We start from the raw sequence: 24907 nt of genomic DNA on the forward strand, positions 1-24907 counted from the left end.
GGAAACCCACGCAGACACAGGGAGAACACACCACACTCCTCACAGACAGTCTCCCGGAGGAAACCCACGCAGACACAGGGAGAACACACCAATTCCTCACAGACAGTCACCTGGAGGAAACCCACGCAGACACAGAGAGAACACACCACACTCCTCACAGACAGTCACCCGGAGGAAACCCACGCAGACACAGAGAGAACACACCACACTCCTCACAAACAGTCACCCGGAGTAAACCCACGCAGACACAGGGAGAACACACCAATTCCTCACAGACAGTCACCTGGAGGAAACCCACGCAGACACAGAGAGAACACACCACACTCCTCACAGACAGTCACCCGGAAGAAACCCACGCAGACACAGGGAGAACACACCGCACTCCTCACAGACAGTCTCCCGGAGGAAACCCACGCAGACACAGGGAGAACACACCGCACTCCTCAGAGACAGTCACCCGGAGGAAACCCATGCAGACACAGAGAGAACACACCACACTCCTCACAGACAGTCACCCGGTGAAAACCCACGCAGACACAGGGAGAACACACCGCACTACTCACAGACAGTCTCCCGGAGGAAACCCACGCAGACACAGGGAGAACACACCACACTCCTCACAGACAGTCACCCGGAGGAAACCCACGCAGACACAGGGAGAACACACCACACTCCTCACAGACAGTCACCCGGAGGAAACCCATGCAAACACAGGGAGAACACACCACACTCCTCACAGACAGTCACCCGGAGGAAACCCACGCAGACACAGGGAGAACACACCACACTCCTCACAGACAGTCACCGGGAGCCGGAATCAAACCCACAACCTCCAGGCCCCTGGAGCTGTGTGACTGTGACACTACCTGCAGCACTGCCACGTATAATGCTTAAATAAACTTTATATCACCTAAATTTGGCACAGCTTTTAGTGTGAAAATGATCAAACACTATACAGCCCCTGATAAAAGTCTTGTTTCTCATCCAAGTTGTTGGAACAACAAAAAAAAACTTGACTCGTAGTTGATCTATTGAAATCAGAAGTGGTTCATATGAAGGCAGAGCCCCGTAGATTACACTTATTACCCAAAGAACGTTCTGTATCTTTCATTGAGCTTTATCATTTAATTAGGACACAAAGATTAGACATAAGTCTTGTCATGTACAGAAGTAATACATTATTTTGAATACAAAAACCTGCTAAATTAACATTAGAACATAAAGACGTGGCGCCTTGGAAAATATAATTCATACTGTATGTGATTTACATGAGCTTGGAGGACTGGAGCTCCACTACAGTTGAAAAATGGCAGCCCTAGACTATTGAAGACGTCTTAAGGGGTCTGCCTGACCTGGGCTTGTCATAAACGTCGCCCGTTTCCTGAAATCTTTTTCTTCTCCTGCCCACTCGACGTTTGGATGCTTTAAAGATGCCTGCCACCTCCTCAGCAGCAGACGTGGTCTTCGAGGTCTTGATGAACAGCTCTTAAGTTTGTGATTGAATCATTGGCATGTCGTCAAAGGTCAGGTTGCACTTCATATGAAAGTCTGCTGGGGGTCTCTTTACACACCTTTGGGAATGTGTTCATTACATTATTTGCCGCAGGTGAAGCTCTAATCTGTGATTGGTTGAATCGTTTAAAGACAAAACAAGACCCTTGTCCTCGCAGTAACAGATGTTATGGGTGTTACCGAGCTGTGGACATCAGGACACTTTTTGACCGTTTAATTTTGCACCCAGTAACTAACGTGAAAGCCCTTGACATTAAAGTGAACCATTTATTGTAACGATTGATTGACTGTGTCCATGCATGACGAGACTTCTGTCAGAGACTGTAAAGCTGATTGGCTGCAACATCTGGCTGTTGGTCTCTTTCTTTTACATTGTAATTTCTGGTGTTGAATGCTTGAAATGCTGCTACCGTTTAGAATACAGCTGTGTGTCGACATGTTTTTGGCCCAGAATATGATTTTTAAAGGAGAGCTGAATTCTGTATTGTTTCTGCAAAGAAACTGCTAGATTGCTGCACACCACACGGCACACGTCAAAAATAGACCCGAAGAGTATTTTTGAGCTTCACACATCGCTGGTGTGAAGAGCTACACTGATTAATATAGCAGCGCATCATCCGCGCCATGTTTACCACATCTGGTGTGAAATTAGCTTTACACTCGATCTACAATAAGTGTTCATCATGGGCTGGAATGGTCCCCTCCTGTCCCAGAGCTATGTTCAGGTCGTATTTCTCCGGGTAATGGGAATATTTATAGAGGTGAAGTGCCGTTTCCTTCACTGTCAGTTTAGAATCCAGCGCCCACTGTAACTCATCCCTCTCAGCACATTCTGTACGGACGCTGCCTCTCTGACAAAGAGAAAGTGACCGCCCAGGTCCTTAGTGAGCCATGAGCCACGCCATTAATCTTGAATAATTCAAAGCGCCTCGACCTGAGTGGCAGCAGAAACGGCCCCCACACTCCGTTTGGGCTGTGGTTCTCAGCGATGCAGTGACACTGACGTAGTGGTGGTGTGTTAGTGTGTGTTACACTGGCTCGTGTGGATCAGACACAGCAGTGCTGCTGGTTTTTGAATGGTTTTTAATAATGGTGTTGTAGTGTAGTTTGTTCACATGAAGCATTGCCACTTTATTGTTCTTGTTTCTAGATCTTGTTTCATAGTTTCTTTATTTTAACATGTGAACTGTCTGTGAGGAGTGTGGTGTGTTCTCCCTGTGTCTGCACGGGTTTCCTCCTGGTGACTGTCTGTGAGGAGTGTGGTGTGTTCTCTCTGTGTCTGCGTGGGTTTCCTCCCACAGTCCAAAAACACACGTTGGTAGGTGGATTGGCGACTCAAAAGTGTCCATAGGTGTGAGTGTGTGAGTGAATGTGTGTGAGTGTGTGTGTCGCCCTGTGAAGGACTGGCGCCCCCTCCAGGGTGTATTCCTGCCTTGCGCCCAATGATTCTAGGTAGGACCCACCGTGACCCTGAACTAGATAATTGGTTACAGATAATGAATGAATGAATGATCTGATAAACTCAGACCATCAGTACATTCCAGAGTTTAGGAAACAGTTCGCTGTGGTTTCCTCGACTGAGACAGGATTCTGTCCAGGTTTTACACACACTTACCAAGCTGTAGGAGAAACCAGAGCTCAGGAGGCTCTCCATGTCCCATGATAATAATAATCATAATAAAAATATGTGGCATTTCTAAAGCGCTTTTCAAGGATGCAAAGACACTGTTTACAACGAGATGAAGATGTAAAGGACAACCACATTAGTCAATAAAAACATGAAAGGAATGAATAAAGATAATGCAGTACAAAACAAAGGAGTGATAGCATGAGTCGGCCTGGCTTCAGGAAACAGAGGGCATTAGCAACAGAAAACAGATGTGTTTTAAGGTTGGATTTGAATAGCAATAGGGAGTTTGTCTGTTGAATTTCTGGAGGGAGGGAGTTCCAGTGGCATGGAGCAGGTCTGAAAAAGGCTGGGTCTCCAACACTGTGCAGGTTGGAAGGGGGAGTGGTGAGTAATCCAGATGAAGAAGATCTGAGAGTGCGCTGAGGGGTGGAAGGTTGAAGAAGGTCAGATAAACAAGAACGACCGAGATTACTGAGAGCTTGTGGAGGTTTTGGAGAACCGGGAGGATGTGGTGGTGGGACCGGGAGTGGGTGAGGAGACGAGCAACAGAAGTTTATGGAGTAGTGAGGAGCTAATGCCAGGAAGAAGTGAGTTACAGGAACCGAGACGGACGGACGCATGGACGAGGATATATTTCCTGATTCAGCGCCTCGTACCTAGATTACAGAGCACAGAGATGCAGGAGATGAAGGATTTCCCGGGGGAGTTGATACACTAAGCACTTTCTTTCTTTACTGTAAGAGACACATGGACTGAAGGATGGATGAAGCTTCCAGTGGGAGATAATGTGATCACATTTCTCCATTCAAACAGCTGTTTACGTTCACGAGGCTTTATAGAATGGAATCAGAAAGGCTGCTGATGCCTCTGGATTTTGCATGTGTCAGCGCAGTCACTGGAGCGGATGGGTAATGAGTGTTTCTCCATCTGTCGCGGCAGTGTATTCTCAGCACCTGGAGGTCACTTTTCTGGTTCAGCACCTGTTGACGGGCCGCTCTGCTCAGCCGCGTGAGCCGGGCAGAATCCGTGTGCTTAATTGCTGCAGAGCTACATGAGATGAGTAACTCTGAGAACAGATGGATGTCATCTTTACTTCCGTCACCATTGATAATGTATCTCAGAGGGAGGGACGGGATGAACCAGCTCTCTATGGAAGACCAGCAGTTACTCTCCGCACTGAGGAACGCAAAAACACTGTCCTTCACACAGACAACACAGCCATAGGCCTTTTCCATTGACGTGAAACAGTAGATCTGAATTAGTCGATTTTTCAGCAGGAACCCTGTGAGATAAAGAAGCTCTAGAAAGAGCTCAAAGTGTCAAATAAATTGTATCATTATTATCATTATTTATATTTACTCAGGCAAGTCATTGAGAATAGCTTCTTATTTACAATGGCAGCCTGGCACAATGCAGAGGCTCTAGAAAATGTTCTGAGACATAAGAAAAATACAAAATGTCCAAAAAGTGATGACAAGACAGAAAGAAAAAAAAACACACAGTGAAAACAGTAAAACTAAGATGGTATCAGTGTACATTAGTATCACAACAGCTGCATTTATCATTAAAATTTTTGCAACACAATTTTTAACAGCCAACTTGGGGTTAAATATATCCAATGTTAATAGCTGTTGCAGTACATTAAAATATTAGGCTGCAGCTGACTGAAAGAAGACAAACCAAAACTCTATGTGACGCTGTAAATAGTGTCTCTGTCACACAGCTTACGGGTTTATTGTTCTTGTTTCTAGATCTTGTTACATAGTTTCTTTATTTTAACATGTGAACTGTCTGTGAGGAGTGTGGTGTGCTCTCCCTGTGTCTGCGTGGGTTTCCTCCGGGTGACTGTCTGTGAGGAGTGTGGTGTGTTCTCTCTGTGTCTGCGTGGGTTTCCTCCAGGTGACTGTCTGTGAGGAGTGTGGTGTGTTCTCTCTGTGTCTGCATGGGTTTCCTCCGGGTGACTGTCTGTGAGGAGTGTGGTGTGTTTTCTCTGTGTCTGTGTGGGTTTCCTCCGGGTGCTCCGGTTTCCTCCCATGCTTCAAAAACACACGTTGGTAGGTGGATTGGAGACTGCAAAGTGTCCTCAGGTGTGAGTGTGTGTCACCCTGTGCAAGAATGGTGCTCCCCATTAATCTCTGGCTCTTGGTTCCCATCAAATCTGATGCAAACATAGAGGGCGGTGGGGTCTCGCTGGAGAACACAAAGGTTCCAAGAATCCTGAAGAATCCTGAACCTGATACGAGTTCAAGAACCAGAGATTATTTGGTGTAAAAGCACTGACAGATGCCTAAACTCTGAAAGAACAGTAATGTTAACACAAACCAAAGAATAACGGGATGTGTTTCATTTTCAGGGGCTTTTCCCACTGTGGCCTTCATCGTCATCAGACATAACACATTCCAGTGCACTCAAGAAACTCTGACAGTGTGATCTACAGCGTTAACACCATGTCAGCACATCTCCTCAAAATCAGTGAGAATAGAAACAATGAAATAGAAACAAATGGAGCGTTCCTCCATTTGTCAAATTTGCAACCAGAGTCTGAGCATTAGAGACCAGGGCTGAGACAGACACGCCTCCTCATTTGGGTAAAAATACCCCCTCCTCAGAGAGCTCAGAGAGTCCTCTCTGTCCCGGAGAGACCTCAATTTCTCATTATTGTTCTCTTCTTTTGCTTCTAGTCTACTTTAAAAATTACAGCAGTTCTGCAGTTGTACAGCACTGATGTTTAATAACTTTCCATTCTAACTGAAACGTGGCAGCAGTGGCATTCTCTCGCGACCACATATTCTAATCCCCCTTAAATGCAGCCGAAATTACTGTGGCAATGGTGCAATTTTCCATTCCATCTTAAACAGTTCAGCATTTAGGAGAAATGAATAAATCTACCAGGGCCACATTATACTCTCTGCTCTGTTTAAAGTGGAATGAAAAGTTCTGCAGGTGAGAAAAAGAAAAGGTGAACTATTTAAGGTGGAATGGAAAGTTCTGTAGGTGCCAGAATGTAACTGTTGCACTATTTGGGGTGTACAGAAAGGTTCTGCTGATGGATGATAAAATGCCATTGCTGGAAGGGGTTTTTGGTAAACACCAGTAGCTGCACTTCTTAAAGTGAAAAGGAGAGTTCTGAACAGGTTTGTGAGAAGGGGGCGGGTCCGGCAGGTGGCCCAAGAGCAGCCAGGCTGTCAGCCTTCTGTTTATATATCAGAATACCACTTTATACATTTATTTCTAGGTGAAAATAAAAAAAATATGTCAATATTAGCGAAGGAAAAACAAACTGCTGGAATGAGACACTGAAGATGGAAAGACAGTTTAGAGGAGAAGAAAATGGGCTGCTTTGCTGTAGAAAACATATGGGGATGGGCGGGGCTACATGTCTTAATATAGCCAGCCAGCAGGGGCAGTAGACATGTGCTGACTTCACTTTTAAGAGACGATGTGCTGTCAGAATGTTTCCTGTGGTCATTGCTCAGGTCCGTCAGACCCCATTTATACAAGATATTCTCTCATGTGCTAGTGAACACAATGCTGTGAGCCGTGACGGAAGACTCTTATTGGGTTAGCACTGCTGCTACAATTCCCCGTATGATTTAAGGTGATGTTTATGAGTATTGTTAGGGTTAGGTGCTTAGGGTCAAAGATATGGTGTGTTTAGACAACGGAGAGACTCAAAACTTTGAAAAGCATGAACCGAGATGAGGATGTTGCTCCATTCCTGCTCCATAGGGGGGTAACACTGACTTATTTTTGCTGTTACAGTTACATTACTTAAGGTGGAACTGACTCTAAATTCAGGAGAGTGCTAACTGCATGAAAGTAAACACAGATGGAAAGTGCTACAAAACTAAACAGCTCGAGTTACACATGAGTTTCTGTGGGAATTCAAACAGTGAATAAACACTTACAGACAATTTACACTTCAGACACATCATTTTTCTCCTCAAACACATGATTCAACCTTAAAAGATGCTGAGCTTCTGAACGTAAACAAACCAGCAAGAGCAGTGTTTCCCAACAATCGTAGACCTTGCCTTTAAGTGTTTGTGTTAGCTAAACTATGTAGTTCAGTGACACTGCCTTGAGTTGCTGAGGTGGAATGGTGTTGGGATCGCTCTTAATGGACAAGAAAGCTGTGACCCAAATCCTGTTACCATTAATTCTGCATCCTTTCCACATTTCCTCTCCCTCCCTCCCTAGACAAATCCGCTTGATTTAATTAAAAGTGTCTGCACTTCGCTAAGTCTTCCTAATGCATCACTGCAGGCTTCCTCCCTGTTTCTGTGCTCACAAGTTCAGATTAACTTTAGAGTTCAGAATCAGGTCTGTTCTAGAGCCAGGGCTCGGAGAAACTCGGACAGAGGTGTCAATGCAGACAGATGATTCCTCTCACTCGCTCTGGCTCCCCTGGTTACCTGTCAGCATCTTCCTGATGTGCAATGGCTGATAAAGACACGCTGACACGTAAAAGAGGGAGAGCCAGAGCCAGTAAGAGAGACAGAGACACCTTTTCTGGTTTATTTTGTGTGTCACCCAAAGTATAATCAGTTCTGTTATGGTCATGCATATGGACGTTAAAAATGGCTGGTAGGACAAACCCCTCGTCCTCCTTCCCTAGGTTTTGTGGTCTATGCCACATGCTCTCACTCTCAGGCTGCACAGAACAGATCTGTTTTCCTCCTTCCATCAGTGGTGTCCTCCCATATTTCTGTAGTTCTCCTTGGAGCTCTTCTCCACTGCAGGGTCCCTACTCGACTGGACTTTTCTTTTCTGCTCCTCCATCAGGGAAATCTGGTCCTGGTTCTGGAAGCGGGTTCTTGTTTAGTGGCTGTTCTCTCGTGGTTCAGAGCGAGTCGAGTAGGGACTAAACCGTGGCGTGTAAACCTTGCAGAGCGCTGATCGTCCAGAGAGAGTCGTCACTCTACGCCACGCAACGCAGACGACCAGCACCAACTCTCCATCTGTAAAATCTCCAGCTGCAGCAGAGATCACGTTTGTTTTTATCCGACTCACGACGGCAGCTCGTAAAATGACGCCGTGGTCTTTTGAAGAGGTTCAAACGCTCCTTGGATCGGTGGCCGACGAAAGAATCCAGCGAGAGCTGGACGCTGCAACAAGGAAGGAACTAACTCTACTGATCTGTCTGAACTGATGACGGAGCTGTGTTCAGTCCCAAACAACAACAACACGCCAATACACCATGAGTAAACACCGCTTAACGTTACTGCCGCCGTTGTTGTGGTTTCCTAAGCCCGCTGGGGGAAGACATTGAGAGTAAACCTGGGTAAACACTTGTAAATTCCTTAGAAATATATAATAAAATATCAGCGAGAGGGACAGGAGTGTGTATTCTGTGCTCCACTTTCGGTTTGCAGTGAAGCTGTGACTGGTTAAAACTAGAACTAGGAAAACTGGATGTTACAGTGCCCTGTCTGTCCTTCTCTCTCTCCTCTCTGGATACAGTCTCTGGTCCAGAAAATGACAGAATTGAAGGAAGGAGGGAACTGCAGGGTGCTGTCGGAATGAATTCCTTAAGCCCCAGGGTTTTAGTGGAGTGAGAGAAAGAGAGAGACCAAGAGACAGAAAGAAAGAGAGAGAGAGAGAGAGAGAGAGAGAGAGAGAGAGAGAGACATTAAAGACCCAGAGTTTTAGTTTTGGGAGGATCTCTGTCCAAGGACTTTTCAAACTAATTAGAGCGAGCAGAGGGGCATGGCAGTGTTTAATGGCAGGGGGAGATGAAGGGCTGGGCTCAGTGTGGCTCAAAGACGTGTGTCCTTGTGTTTATCTGGGTTAAACTTAACAGAAATACCACCCACTATCAGACACTTTTCTTTCAGAGGCTTTGAAATCCTTTCAGCATGTGTAGGCCCTGAACGTGAGCCTTGTTTCAGAACCACGATGACGTCTACACTTCCAGCATTCTTCATGGTCTATTTTATAAGCGTATTCTTGTCAGTTTATCCGTGTGATCGCATCAGACAAATCTGCTGGGTTTGCTTTCGGTGGATGACATGGAGGATGCGTTTATTTTATTCTTGCCCGTGTCGTCTGTTCGTACCCAAGGACAGAAATAAGGGCAGTAATCCCATTGCCTGTCAGGGCTTTGTTTTTCTTTTTTTTTGAATCTGCGGTGTGTTCACTAGAGTAGAAAGATCTCAGACCGGTTCAGGAATGGGATGAATTCAAAAACAGGGTTTACTCATTTTTGCAAACACAATTCAACTACAACTCGACAAGAAATAAACCTGTGCTCTCGGAATAAAAATGTAGAACAGGTAGCTTTGCATTCAGTAACGCTGAGATCAGACTACATGATGAGGACTGGCGCCCCCTCCAGGGTGTGTTTCTGCCTTGTGCCCTGGATAAGCGGTTACAGATAATGGATGGATGGTTTGTTACCATGTCAGATTAGGAGATAATACTGCCATAAATGTGATAAATGTGTGTTGTATAGAAACATTACACATTGGGCGCAGATTAATTATCGTTTGCGTTCTTGCGTGAGTTCAGTTCAAGACACTGTAGCAAACTGGGTTTCCAAAAAATCTGTTGGTGGATGGAAAACCTGCCATTCATAGCTACAGAGGCACTGTGTGTGATTGTGGTGATTTTGTACTCTTCTCCGAACTGAAGATAAAGAATGTCTCAGAGAGGACAGTTTGGGCCGTCCATCCTTCAATGAAAACTCAAGATAATGCTCGAGCATGTCCTGTGCACCACAGAGTTCTCTGTTCTCCCAGTGGTCAACCTCGAGGCATATGTTAAAGATGTCTTCTATCGTGGTGTCGTGAGTCATCCCCGAAGCCCCATCACCGGTCTTTGATTACACAGCCCCTTCCTCCTTCCCAACCCTCATATTAGTGTCCGGGGCTGGAAATGTGTCAGATACGACAAAATCGGGCTGAAATCCTGTAGTCCGAGCCCGGCACATATGGTGTACACAAACCTACACAGTTACAGCAGTGGTCCACCTTTAAAAAGTGACCTATCCTCCTCTAAAAGTTAGTGTCGTGCCGTGATGAAAAGCAATGACAGAGACACTCTTCTCTCTGATTTTGAAGCTGTAATTTTAAGGTAAAAATACTATCTAGTGTTGTTTTAAATACTTATTTGATACAGGTCACTACCGACACACACACTTCACCCACCGGAGGCAGTGAGAAGCAGTTGTTTCCTTGGAGATGTGCGAGAGCTCAGCTTATTTTCAAACTGCTGCCAATTCATCACCACTAGAGCTCAACACACTTGGAGGAGAACGCTAACTGCACAGATATTTAATGCTTGCCAAGTGCACTCCTCTTGTTAAAAGGGGAGATGGAGCAGAATCCTTTCTTCTCAAAGAGCTTACGGATGGTTTTCTGTATGATTTTGAAGGGCGCCTGCTTCTGACGGGAAAATGGATGTTGCGATCCCAAGTGAACACTCTGCTCTGCTCTGGATGATGAGTGGGAGGTTTGTGTGATGCCTGGTGACAGATAACCCTCTGGAGTTTAGCCTCTAAGACTTTCTTGCTCCGCTGAAGCCAGTCATCCACTGCGGAGGCCTTGGTCCTGCAGTAGAACCACCAATAAAACATACATGCAAACTCAGCCACATAAATCTACCCACCAGAACTGTCCGTTTGGATTAAAGATGGTGTTCAAAAGTGAGGCACACTCGCATCACTCTCGCGTCACCCTCGCCTCACCTCGCCTCACCTCGGGCACTGTTCTCTCTTATACAGGTGTTTTATAAACTGAGGATTTGGTCTGCGTTTTGTCCTCACATCCAAAGAAAATGGTGTGTTAGGTTATTGAAGACGGAGGCTGCTGGAAGGTGGAGGTTTCTGAAGACTCTGTGTCCAGGGCTGTGGTGTTTAGGGCCAAACTGAACTTTTCAAAAACACTGATGACACACTGTGAGCTGCACAGGTCTGTCTCTGTTTAAATTAGCAGTGCGTGTTCAGAAACTCATGGCATTCTGTCTCAGGACTGTGGAGCTGTGTGTGTGTGTGACACACAGAGAGAGAGAGAGAGAGAGAGAGAGAGAGAGAGAGAGAGAGAGAGAGAGAGAGAGATAGAAAGCGTCTGGGCCATTGCGGTCTGCTGCCGGTCCTATTCTAAGTGTTTTATTGAAGGAGAGATAGTAGACACAAACACAGAGAGAGAGAATGATAAAGAAGGAGAGAGTAGAAGGTGGTACAGTGAGAATGAAGGTTGTGAGAGAGAGAAGAGAAGAGAAGAGAAAGAAAAATAGGCAATAAAGAGCAAGAACAGTGTTTTGTGTTCATCGTGTAGATGTGGATATTTTTTTAAATATTCATTTATTGACTTATTGTCTGTAACCTTTATCCAAAGACTACCCAGAATCACTGGGCGCAATGCAAGAACATTCCACCTTCGCAGGACAGACAAAAACAAATATTCAAAATATTCAGGTACCTGTCGATGGGCCGTGAGACACAGCGCTGAGAATGAATCATCACACCTGCTCTGTGGGGGGCGTCCTGAGCATCGATGAACAGGGTGAAAGGGGGCTAACAAAGTATGCAGAACAACAGATGGACTACAGTCTGTAACTGTAGAACTACAGAGAGACCGGAACTGACCGGAGTGGACAGGGAGTGTAGAAACTGGTGTATATCTGAACATCAGGACCAGGTGTTTATCAGTGAACTCTCTGTAAATAACTCTTCTTCGTCAAAGCACTGACCCCTGACCCCTTGCATTTACTGCTGCTGTGTGTTGCCTCTTTACCATCGCTGTGTTTCTCTAACGACTGGAGTTCATTAATCGATTCGTTAATAAGGACTCGCGAGGAGACGGGGTCTAGTTGCTATGGTCTCTCTCTCTCTCTCTCTCTCTCTCTCTCTCTCTCTCTCTCAATCTCTCCAATCTCTCCCTCTTCTTTCTCATTATCTTTCTCACTTTCTCTCTCCATATTGATGTCTCTCTCTTCACCTTTCTCTCTCAAACTCTCTCCCTTCTTTCTTTCTTTACCTGTTCTGATTTCTGGTCTCTCTCTCTCTCTCTCTCTCTCTCTCTCTCTCTCTCTCTCTCTCTCTCTCTCTCTGGGTTTAAGTGATATTATGGATGTGGGTAATAACAGAGAGGCTCTGTATTGACTTTCCGAGAGAGGTTTAGAGTGCATTAGAGTGAGGTGCAGTGGAGTAGAGATAATCGCCGCGCTGACGTTGGCTCCAGATGCTGATTTAAAACACAAAGGTTTTGCCAGAGACTCGGCAAACGAGTTACGCTGGAGTGAGCAGCATGGAGCTGGAGCCAAGTTCTGTGTGTCTCAGGAGAATGAGAAATAGAGAAATTGTCTGGTTCAATCCCTGGTGATGCCCCAGCCCTCTATAAGTGGGAGTGGTTAGAGAAGACATAGAGCAGCAGGCAGCAGTTGAACTTGTTAGTTTCCTGATTTAAAGGCAATACAGACTATTCTGGAGAGATACTGTTCTCACAGCAAATCAAACTCCACCCTCCAGTTCATGTTCCTTCAGAATCTCTGTGTCTTTTAAGGTGGAGCAGTGTGTGTGAGTAAGAAGCGACTGTATCTTTTAAGGTGGAGCGGTGTGTGTGAGTAAGAAGCGGCTGTATCTTTTAAAGTGGAGCGGTGTGTGTGAGTAAGAAGCGACTGTATCTTTTAAGGTGGAGCGGTGTGTGTGAGTAAGAAGCGACTGTATCTTTTAAGGTGGAGCAGTGTGTGTGAGTAAGAAGCGACTGTATCTTTTAAGGTGGAGCAGTGTGTGTGAGTAAGAAGCGACTGCATCTTTTAAGGTGGAGCGGTGTGTGTGAGTAAGAAGCGACTGTATCTTTTAATGTGGAGCGGTGTGTGTGAGTAAGAAGCGACTGTATCTTTTAATGTGGAGCGGTGTGTGTGAGTAAGAAGCGACTGTATCTTTTAAGGTGGAGCGTTGTGTGTGAGTAAGAAGCGACTGTATCTTTTAAGGTGGAGCGGTGTGTGTGAGTAAGAAGCGACTGTATCTTTTAAGGTGGAGCGGTGTGTGTGAGTAAGAAGCGACTGTATTTTTTAATGTGGAGCGGTGCGTGTGAGTAAGAAGCGACTGTATCTTTCAGAGTCAGTTCTACCTTAAGTAATGTAACTGTAACAGCAAAAATAAGTCAGTGTTACACCCCTATGGAGCAGGACTAGAGCAACATCCTCATCTCGGTTCATGCTTTTCAGCGTTTGGTGTCTCTCCACCATCCAAACACCTCCAGATGCTGTTTCTCAGCTGTGTGTGTGTGTGAGAGAGAGAGAGAGAGAGAGAGAGAGAGAGAGTGTGTTTGTTTCCCATTTATGGAGCCAGGATTGTGTACAAACACTGGAGCTTTATCCACCACAGACGGAGTGTAGAGCATCTGGTGTGAATAAAATGGTGTGTGTGTGTGTGTGTGTGTGTGTGTGTGTGTGTGTGTGTGCGCGCATCATTGCATCATCAGTTGACTAACCACATTAGAAAACAGAAAACACTGCCCATATCTGCAGAACCTAACTTACATGAACAAGCAATTTTAAAGCCACATTTGGTAAGATTTATTCTTTTTGCTCCTGGGCTCCCCCTACAGTTGCAGAGGGTATTTTACTTTAACAGCACTGTCCTGACATCACAAAGGAGGGAGCGAGGGCACGTGGGATGTTACCTCCCCTTCCCTTAAAGTTACATAGTGCAGTTTCTACAGTGCTGAGTACGGCAGAGGCTCTGTTCTCTCTATTACAGCTCAGTGGCCCTGGAGCCCAGGAGCAAACAAACCAAACCTTAACTAGTGTTGCTTTAATGTAACGTGTCCTCTTCCTCGTACAAAGTGCGGTTTACAGCTGCCATACGCTGAATAGAGGAATCTGGTCACTGGGATGATGGACTGCACCACGGTAACCAGGGTAACTATTGCAACGTGTTTGAGATTTCCCATCAAATAAGATGTAAGATCTTGGTCTTTTCCACTTCGTCCATTGTTGGGGGTTTTGAATTGAGGACCACTGTGGGTCTGATGTGACTCTGACAGCGTTCGGCTGCTCTGTGTTTGGTGGATTTCTGCAGCGGACGCTGTTTAATGTCCCAGATGACACCGAACCTTCTGTGGAGCATGTGGGTTTTATCTTCTCTCTGTGGAAGGCTGGATTTAAGCCGGGTTTAAGCCTGAGTTGGTCGTCACCGGATGTCAGCTTCATCGCCTGTGGTCTGCTGTGAGTGTGAGGGGAAAGTGATGCCTGATTAACTGCCCAAACAACTGAGTGGTCAGACATTGCAGTGGAGTTCTGACCCGTCATAAATGTTGGAGACACACACACACACATGCCAGAATGAAGCAGTAGTGTCTCCAGTCTCTAACTGCCATTCCTAATCACTTCCGCTTTGTTATAACAACATTGAGAGTTGTCTGTGGAGTATTTAATAGAGGAAATGTCACGTGACTGAACGTGTTCCACAGGCGGCGTCCTCCCTCAGCCCCACACTGGAGTTCACTGAGCTCCTGAGAGCGACCCATTAGTGCGGATTTACACCTGGACAGGGGTGTGTTAAACACAGTGTGAACACACACTTCCTGTCAGATTGGGACAGACGTGGCCTGGTGGTTAGGGAACTGGGCGTGTAACCGGTTCGATCCCCAGAGCCGGCAGGTCATGACTGGAGTGCCCTTAAGCAAGGCACCTAACCTCCAACTGCTCCCTGGGCGCCGTGGCTAGGGCTGCCCACCGCTCACTGCCCCCTAGTGTTCACTAATGTGTGTGTGTGTGTGTGTGTCTGTGAATGTATGTTTCACTGGGTTAAATGCAGAGTGTGGCCAATAAAGTGATTTATTTAATTCTAACTTGAATGATTCTGGAGCGCTGGACGTTACGAGCTTCAGAAATCTGAAATCACACCACGTCCTTCAGAGAGGGCCCTGGAGCCAATGAGCCTTGGAGCTCTGCTTCAGAGAGTCACAGCTACCGCACGGTACCTGCTTCACAGACGGTGGCTCCTACATCCTGTAGCATCCCATAGCTATGAGGATATATGTGTGTGTGTGTGTGTGGGTGTGTTTGCAGCATTACTTTTATACAGAAGAATACAAGTCAGTGAGGCTATAGGGAGCGACAGGGTGACCTATCTGACTCACACCTCATGCCACTACCAAACCCATCACACCTGACACACACACACAAACACACCCTACACCACCCCTTATCAGTGCACGCAGAGCTCTTCTACCGCACTAGACTCACACAGCACACAAAGGGCCATCACCTCCGGCTTCTGACATCAGTAACACACATGACACTGGATTAGGTACAAAACTGTGTATCTCCAAAAGAGAAAAAAAGTCATTTCAAAAGTGATTTTACCACAGGCTTTTAATTAAATTTATTTTTATTTTTCTCTTATTTATTCCTGTCTTTTTCAGTGATATTGTTGTAGCTTTGTTGTTCTTGCGTTGTGGTTATTATTTTATTAGTAATACTATATATATATAAAATGTTTTTTTTTTTTTTTTTTTTTTTTTTTTTCGTGAAGGTCTGTGTGGAGGTGGGCTGTACCGTGGAGGGTGGTCTTCTGGGTCTTAGAGTTATTTCTGGGGAACAGTTCAGGTGGTTCTAAGTGTAGGTTCCTGCTGAAGAACCAACTCTTCTTTAGTTCCAGATAACTGGAGACGCAAGGCAGGAACACACCCTGGAGGGGGCGCCAGTCGTTCACAGGGCGACACGCACACACATTCACTCACACCTACGGACACCTTTGAGTCTCCAATTTTTTGAAGTGGCAGGTTGTGTCGCAGTCACAGCTCCAGGGTCCTAGAGGTTGTGGGTTTAAGTCCCGCTCCAGGTGACTGTCTGTGAGGAGTATGGTGTGTTCTCCCTGTGTCTGTGTGGGTTTCCTCCGGGTGACTGTCTGTGAGGAGTGTGGTGTGTTCTCTCTGTGTCTGCGTGGGTTTCCTCCGGGTGACTGTCTGTGAGGAGTGTGGTGTGTTCTCCCTGTGTCTGCGTGGGTTTCCTCCAGGTGACTGTCTGTGAGGAGTGTGGTGCGTTCTCTCTGTGTCTGTGTGGGTTTCCTCCGGGTGACTGCCTGTGAGGAGTGTGGTGTGTTCTCCCTGTGTCTGTGTGGGTTTCCTCCGGGTGACTGTCTGTGAGGAGTGTGGTGTGTTCTCTCTGTGTCTGCGTGGGTTTCCTCCGGGTGACTGTCTGTGAGGAGCGTGGTGTGTTCTCTCTGTGTCTGTGTGGGTTTCCTCCGGGTGCTCCGGTTTCTTCCCACACTCCAAGAACACACGTTGGTAGGTGGATTGGAGACTCAAAAGTGTCCGTAGGTGTGAGTGTGTGAGTGAATGTGTGAGTGTGTGTCGCCCCGTGAAGGACTAGCGCCCCCTCCAGCCTTGTGCCCAGTGATTCTGGGTAGGCTCTGGATCCACCTGGATAAGCGCTTACAGACAATGAATGAACAAATTACTGTTTTTTTCTAGTAATTCCTACTTATTTTTGGCATTGGTCTATGTTTTCATGACGATTTGATGCTGGAAACTGCTGCTGTTATTTCAACATCATTTTAAAATGGAGGCATACAGGCTGTTCCCTTTTGTCCACTGTCTCTCTGTCCCTCTGCAGAAGGTTAACAGGCCACCTACTTTTTCACACAGTCCTTTTGGCAAGTCTTAGCACCATGAGCATGAAAAAAGAACCAAGTTCTGGGGCATTTCCCTGTCCTCCACTTTCCCCCATCTGACCTGGTGTGTCCATGTGACACCTCTCTCTCTCTCTCTCTCTCTCTCTCTGCTGTTGCTTCCTCACTCTTTCATTCTCTCTGTGAATGTCACTGAGCATCTCTGGCTTGGACCACGTGCAGACCCCCCCACTGAGGGAATGGACAGTTAGTGGAGAAACAAGGAGGTGGCTTTAATGCTATGGTTGACTGGGGTTTATCAAATGATAGACTGTAAAAACCTGAAAACAGTGAAGGCGGGGCTTGTCTAACAGTGGGTGTGGTTTGTCCAATTGTCGGTGTGGTTTTCTAATAGTGGTCAGACTTGTATAACAGTGGATCTAATAATAGTCTCTCTCTCTCTCTCCCTCTCTTTCTCTCTCTCTCTCTCTCTCTCTCTCACACACACACACACACTCCCTCTCACTCTTTCTCACTCTCATCTTTCGCTCTCTTTCTCTTCCTCTCTCACTTTCTCTCTCTGTTTTGACTGAAGCATGACTGACCATCTGCTACCAGCCATTCTGTGATTCTACCCCCTGCTGCCGACATGGATTCACATGACCACTTGCCCTTTGAGGATTTCATCTATCTCTCTCTCTCTCTCTCTCTCTCTCTCTCTCTCTCTCTCTCTCTCTCTCTCTGTGTGTGTGTATGTACCTATATATTTTCAAGACAAAATATGGCTATTGCAATATCACAATCAATACAATACACTAGTAACACCCAACCACACGGGGTATGACAACGTCATCTAACAACAGCCACCAGGGACCATAGCAATCACTTGGCATACCCTAGAGACCACCAGGAATACCATAGCAACCACCTTAAGAACCACATGGCAAGCTTTATGAGCCACCTGAAATGTCGCCCTAGCAACTTCATAGCAATCACCTGGAACACTTTAGCAACCACCTGGAATACCAACACAACCACTCTAGCAACTACATGCTACACAAATGGAATTATCTTGAAACATTGTAGCAACTACTTAGAAACTCCTTAGCAACCACCTGAAATGCCATATCAACCACCATAGAGAAGGCCTGAAACTGCTTAGCAACCACCTAAAATACCTTAGCACTTAGTCCTTAGCAAAAACACTTTAGTGACCATATAGTAACAGCCTGGCAACACTGTGCCTCCATATTTCCACATTTAACACATCTGTAGCAGTGAACACTCACACACGCACACACACACACACACACACACACACACACACACACACACACAGTAGTACACCAGGGGCAGTGACACACTCACAAACACCCACAGGGGTGGCAGCCTTTCCTCGCGACTGGGTAGAAGTATTGTTGTGTGTGTATTTCCTTTTCTTAGTACATCACTCCAGCTACACATCCTTTCAGACCCACAGTGTTGAGGTGTGCTTCTCACAGTGGATGGCTTGGGTTTTGAAAGCGGAGCTGCATTTCTCTGAGAGAGAGGGGATCTTTAAGCTTCTCTTTTTTATCTCCCTTCTCCGTCTTATTGCAAGCGGATGACTTCGGATTCTCCTCCAGAAAGTTCTGTGTCTGGAATGAGTTCCTAAAGCTTCATAGCGGGGTTTGGAAAATGAAATCAGGAGCTCTGTGCCCCTTGCTTTGTGAGAGGATGTGTTCTTTATCCTTATAGATGCTCCTCTGCTTTGGCCCTGCAGCATGTACAGTCTGCGCTGGCTGTGAACTGTGGTCATTCCAGTTTAATCACCACACAGTGTACATCAGCTGACCCCTCTTCCCCTCCACCACCCCCTGCACAGATCTGTTTATTACGGTGAGAATAAAGCCAGAATATTTAGAGAAATACTGTGTGGATCATTTATTGTAATTTTCAGACAGACTCCTAGTCTCTGCTCCATAGACTGAGTTCTGAAAGAAGCAGCCAAGTGAAGTGAACAGAATTATTTATTATACGCTTCCTTCCACACGACATGACGACTAGCCCCCGTCAGTGCAGCCCCTGACTGTGATGCATATGGCGTTAGTTTATTGTATGAGTCGTAACGTGATGGAGCCTCATGGGCACGCTGCAGTTCCTCTCTCTCCGGATCCATCATTTTCATCATCATTCTCACTGTATCCTGTGAAAATACACGCCCTCTTCTGAATAAACAGGTTCTTGCAATGATTCAGTTCAAATACTAATACCACTCTGGTTCTGATGTGCCAGAAGATTTATTCCTGAAATCTATACAATAGAATGACTTCACTGCAAAGGTTTGGGTCAGCCTCATTACATCTGCAGCGAAATTTTCTGACATTTTTATTTTTTTCAAAATCATGGCCCTAAAACTCCATTGTATTTAGATTACCCCCAGACTCCAGATTACCCCCCACAGTGATAAAGAAAAACAACACAAACACAAAGGTTGTGGGTTCGAGTCCCGCTCCGGGTGACTGTCTGTGAGGAGTGTGGTGTGTTCTCCCTGTGTCTGCGTGGGTTTCCTCCGGGTTACTGTCTGTGAGGAGTGTGGTGTGTTCTCCCTGTGTCTGCGTGGGTTTCCTCCGGGTTACTGTCTGTGAGGAGTGTGGTGTGTTCTCCCTGTGTCTGTGTGGGTTTCCTCCGGGTGACTGTCTGTGAGGAGTGTGGTGTGTTCTCTCTGTGTCTGCGTGGGTTTCCTCCGGGTGACTGTCTGTGAGGAGTGTGGTGTGTTCTCTCTGTGTCTGCATGGGTTTCCTCCGGGTGACTGTCTGTGAGGAGTGTGGTGTGTTCTCTCTGTGTCTGCGTGGGTTTCCTCCGGGTTACTGTCTGTGAGGAGTGTGGTGTGTTCTCTCTGTGTCTGCGTGGGTTTCCTCTGGGTGACTGTCTGTGAGGAGTGTGGTATGTTCTCCCTGTGTCTGCGTGGGTTTCCTCCGGGTGACTGTCTGTGAGGAGTGTGGTGTGTTCTCTCTGTGTCTGCGTGGGTTTCCTCCGGGTGACTGTCTGTGAGGAGTGTGGTATGTTCTCCCTGTGTCTGCGTGGGTTTCCTCCGGGTGACTGTCTGTGAGGAGTGTGGTGTGTTCTCTCTGTGTCTGCGTAGGTTTCCTCTGGGTGACTGTCTGTGAGGAGTGTGGTGTGTTCTCCTTGTGTCTGCGTGGGTTTCCTCCGGGTGACTGTCTGTGAGGAGTGTGGTGTGTTCTCCCTGTGTCTGCGTGGGTTTCTTCCGGGTGACTGTCTGTGAGGAGTGTGGTGTGTTCTCCCTGGATAAGGGTTACAGACAATGTATGAATGAATGAATATTTAATGTTCCAGTGACTTTGGGTAGGTGCCAGGCTCATGACCATGAACCGGATAGAAGGTTACAGACAATGAATTAATTCATTTTAAGGTAAAAATATGTTGTTTGTATGATGTTCCTTTAAATTTCTCAGTTGCAACATTTAAATTCTCTCTCTCTCTCTCTCTCTCTCTCTCTCTCTCTCTCTCTCTCTCTCTCTCTCTCTCTCTCTCTCTCAGATGTACATCCAGACCACCACCCTCACCATTTCATTGAGTCTCAGTGCCTCAGTGTCTCTAGGAATGCTGTACGTGCCGAAGGTCTACATCATCATCTTCCACCCAGAGCAGAATGTTCCCAAGCGCAAACGTAGCTTCAAGGCCATCGTGACAGCCGCCGCCATGTCCGGCAAACTCACACAGAAGGGTGGGGACCGGCCCAACGGAGAGGTCAAGACCGAGCTGTGTGAAAGCATGGAGACCAACAGTGAGTCGCATCCATCAGCTGCAGCTGCAACAGGAGAGGGCCTGCGCTAACGTCGACCTACAAAGAGCAGCATTGTGCGCTAACGTAGATCTACATAAAGCCCTGCCTGCACTAACATAGACCTACACAAAGCCCTGACTGCACTAACATAGACCTACACAAAGCCCTGACTGCACTAACATAGACCTACACAAAGCCCTGCCTGCACTAACATAGACCTACACAAAGCCCTGACTGCACTAACATAGACCTACACAAAGCCAGGCCTGCACTAACGTAGACCTACACAAAGCCCTGACTGCACTAACATAGACCTACACAAAGCCCTGTCTGCACTAACATGGACCTACCCAAAGCCCTGTCTGCACTAACATAGACCTACACAAAGCCCTGCCTGCACTAACGTAGACCTACACAAAGCCCTGACTGCACTAACGTAGACCTACACAAAGCCCTGTCTGCACTAACATAGACCTACACAAAGCCCTGTCTGCACTAACATAGACCTACACAAAGCCCTGCCTGCACTAATGTAGACCTACACAAAGCCCTGACTGCACTAACCTAGACCTACACAAAGTCCTGCCTGCACTAACACAGACCTACACAAAGCCCTGTCTGCACTAACATAGACCTACACAAAGCCCTGTCTGCACTAACATAGACCTACACAAAGCCCTGCCTGCACTAACGTAGACCTACACAAAGCCCTGCCTGCACTAACATAGACCTACACAAAGCCCTGTCTGCACTAACATAGACCTACACAAAGCCCTGTCTGCACTAACATAGACCTACACAAAGCCCTGTCTGCACTAACATAGACCTACACAAAGCCCTGACTGCACTAACCTAGACCAACACAAAGCCCTGACTGCACTAACGTAGACCTACACAAAGCCCTGCCTGCACTAACATAGACCTACACAAAGCCCTGTCTGCACTAACATAGACCTACACAAAGCCCTGACTGCACTAACATAGACCTACACAAAGCCCTGCCTGCACTAACGTAGACCTACACAAAGCCCTGACTGCACTAACGTAGACCTACACAAAGCCCTGACTGCACTAACCTAGACCTACACAAAGCCCTGTCTGCACTAACGTAGACCTACACAAAGCCCTGACTGCACTAATGTAGACCTACACAAAGCCCTGCCTGCACTAACATAGACCTACACAAAGCCCTGTCTGCACTAACATAGACCTACACAAAGCCCTGTCTGCACTAACATAGACCTACACAAAGCCCTGACTGCACTAACATAGACCTACACAAAGCCCTGACTGCACTAACGTAGACCTACACAAAGCCCTTTCTGCACTAACATAGACCTACACAAAGCCCTGCCTGCACTAACATAGACCTACACAAAGCCCTGTCTGCACTAACATAGACCTACACAAAGCCCTGCCTGCACTAACGTAGACCTACACAAAGCCCTGCCTGCACTAACATAGACCTACACAAAGCCCTGTCTGCACTAACATAGACCTACACAAAGCCCTGTCTGCACTAACATAGACCTACACAAAGCCCTGTCTGCACTAACATAGACCTACACAAAGCCCTGACTGCACTAACCTAGACCAACACAAAGCCCTGACTGCACTAACGTAGACCTACACAAAGCCCTGCCTGCACTAACATAGACCTACACAAAGCCCTGTCTGCACTAACATAGACCTACACAAAGCCCTGACTGCACTAACATAGACCTACACAAAGCCCTGCCTGCACTAACGTAGACCTACACAAAGCCCTGACTGCACTAACGTAGACCTACACAAAGCCCTGACTGCACTAACCTAGACCTACACAAAGCCCTGTCTGCACTAACGTAGACCTACACAAAGCCCTGACTGCACTAATGTAGACCTACACAATGCCCTGCCTGCACTAACATAGACCTACACAAAGCCCTGTCTGCACTAACATAGACCTACACAAAGCCCTGTCTGCACTAACATAGACCTACACAAAGCCCTGTCTGCACTAACATAGACCAACACAAAGCCCTGACTGCACTAACGTAGACCTACACAAAGCCCTTTCTGCACTAACATAGACCTACACAAAGCCCTGTCTGCACTAACATAGACCTACACAAAGCCCTGACTGCACTAACATAGATCTACACAAAGCCCTGCCTGCACTAACGTAGACCTACACAAAGCCCTGACTGCACTAACGTAGACCTACACAAAGCCCTGACTGCACTAACGTAGACCTACACAAAGCCCTGACTGCACTAACGTAGACCTACACAAAGCCCTGACTGCACTAACGTAGACCTACACAAAGCCCTGACTGCACTAACCTAGACCAACACAAAGCCCTGACTGCACTAACGTAGACCTACACAAAGCCCTGCCTGCACTAACATAGACCTACACAAAGCCCTGTCTGCACTAACATAGACCTACACAAAGCCCTGTCTGCACTAACATAGACCTACACAAAGCCCTGACTGCACTAACATAGACCTACACAAAGCCCTGCCTGCACTAACGTAGACCTACACAAAGCCCTGACTGCACTAACGTAGACCTACACAAAGCCCTGACTGCACTAACCTAGACCTACACAAAGCCCTGACTGCACTAACGTAGACCTACACAAAGCCCTGACTGCACTAACCTAGACCTACACAAAGCCCTGACTGCACTAACGTAGACCTACACAAAGCCCTGACTGCACTAACGTAGACCTACACAAAGCCCTGACTGCACTAACCTAGACCTACACAAAGCCCTGACTGCACTAACGTAGACCTACACAAAGCCCTGACTGCACTAACCTAGACCTACACAAAGCCCTGACTGCACTAACGTAGACCTACACAAAGCCCTGTCTGCACTAACGTAGACCTACACAAAGCCCTGTCTGCACTAACATAGACCTACACAAAGCCCTGACTGCACTAACGTAGACCTACACAAAGCCCTGACTGCACTAACGTAGACCTACACAAAGCCCTGCCTGCACTAACAAAGGGCTACACAAATCAGCTGCCTTCACTAGGATGGAATGTAAAATGTCTTTGGAGAAAAAAGGGATCATATAATAGCCACAATTTTGTTGATGTTAACATTTTAAATGTAAAATTGTTTAAGCTATTTTAAGCTAAGTAAGTATTAAATAATATCTCTAAAATATTAAAACCTTTAAAAGTAAATGATTAAATTTAGGTTGTTTTTAAATGTTATGGACTAAAAGTAGACTAGAACTAGAATTAAATGACTACAATGAGACTAAATCTAATACGTATTTTAATCATAAGACTAAGAATAATATGAAATGTAATTTGGCTGCCAAACACAGACCTACAATTAGCTGCATGCTAACGAACCATGAAGAACCCTTGATTTTAAAATCAATTCCAAGTGACTGTTTTATGTTTGTCTTCCCTTCTGCAGCATCCTCCACCAAGACGACTTACGTCAGCTATAGCAACCATGCCATCTGAGGTCGGACAGCCTGCCGAGAGAGAGAGAAAGAGAGAGAGAGAGAGAGAGAGAGAGAGAGAGGGAGGAGAAAGAGCCTGTTCAGACCGAGAGGTGTCATGTGACGCCAACAAGAAGCTGGACCTCCCCCTGGGAAACTGAGCATGAGACTTTTCCTTATCATTGTGCATCAAACTCGGACCTGCCGGGCAGCAAGGGGGCGCTGGTTCACACCAATCGGGTCCACCCTGAGCTACTGATCCTGCCACACACACACACACACAAATACACACACACACACAAAAAAAAAATAAAAATAAATAAACAGAGATAAACTGATGCAGGTTTGAAAACAAAATGGAAAAAGAAAATAATAAAATATTAAAAAACACACAAAAAATATATGTGAAGAAAATGCAACAGTGCAAAAAAATACAAAGAAAAATGTGGAAGTTAAACCTGAGCGTTTGATGCTGTGGATAAAAGAGAAGCTCTGGGCCGCGGAGCTGAACCCTGTTTGTTGTTATTCTTCTTGTAAGTATTTTTGTGATCGTGCCGGATTTTTAATTCTTGTCCCCCGTTGTCTGACCCTGCATTCCCAGATGAGATGTGTGTTGTACTTGGCTAAACCGGACCATAGCTTGGGGTTGTGGAGCTGTAAATGTCATGGATGATGACGCATGCTAGTTTTTATACAACAACAAGAACAAAAACAGATTTATTTATAATAAAGGAATGTTTTGCAAATGTGTAGCGTTGTTGGATGTGCCTTTAAGAGGAACATTCCTCACACGTTCTTCTCCGCACAGAAACCAGAATTCTGAACCTTTACTGGTTCTGCATCAATTTCTTGCTGTGCATACTTTGTTTCACCCTGGTCTTCTGTGGTCCTGGCTCTTCTTCCTTCTCCTTCTTCTACTTCTTCTCCTTTTCTCCTTTTATAAGTGTTTATTCACTGTTTGAATTC

General features: G+C 46.2%; 1 protein-coding gene across 2 annotated transcripts in view; it reads left to right on the plus strand.

The window, feature by feature from the left end:
- Positions 1–24648, plus strand: part of grm8a (glutamate receptor, metabotropic 8a) — a 229180-nt gene extending 204532 nt beyond the window's left edge. The window contains exons 10-11 of one of the 2 annotated variants that reach the window (XM_066668098.1): positions 20244–20564; positions 23914–24648. In XM_066668098.1, the coding sequence (XP_066524195.1) occupies positions 20244–20540 (297 nt within the window). In that variant the 3' untranslated portion in view covers positions 20541–20564; positions 23914–24648. The remainder of the gene's footprint in view (positions 1–20243; positions 20565–23913) is intronic. The other variant, XM_066668097.1, reaches the window with a different exon arrangement.
- Positions 24649–24907: the final 259 nt, after the last annotated feature.

The sequence above is a fragment of the Hoplias malabaricus genome, chromosome 4, assembly GCF_029633855.1.
Source record: "Hoplias malabaricus isolate fHopMal1 chromosome 4, fHopMal1.hap1, whole genome shotgun sequence".
Taxonomy (NCBI): Eukaryota; Metazoa; Chordata; class Actinopteri; order Characiformes; family Erythrinidae; genus Hoplias; species Hoplias malabaricus.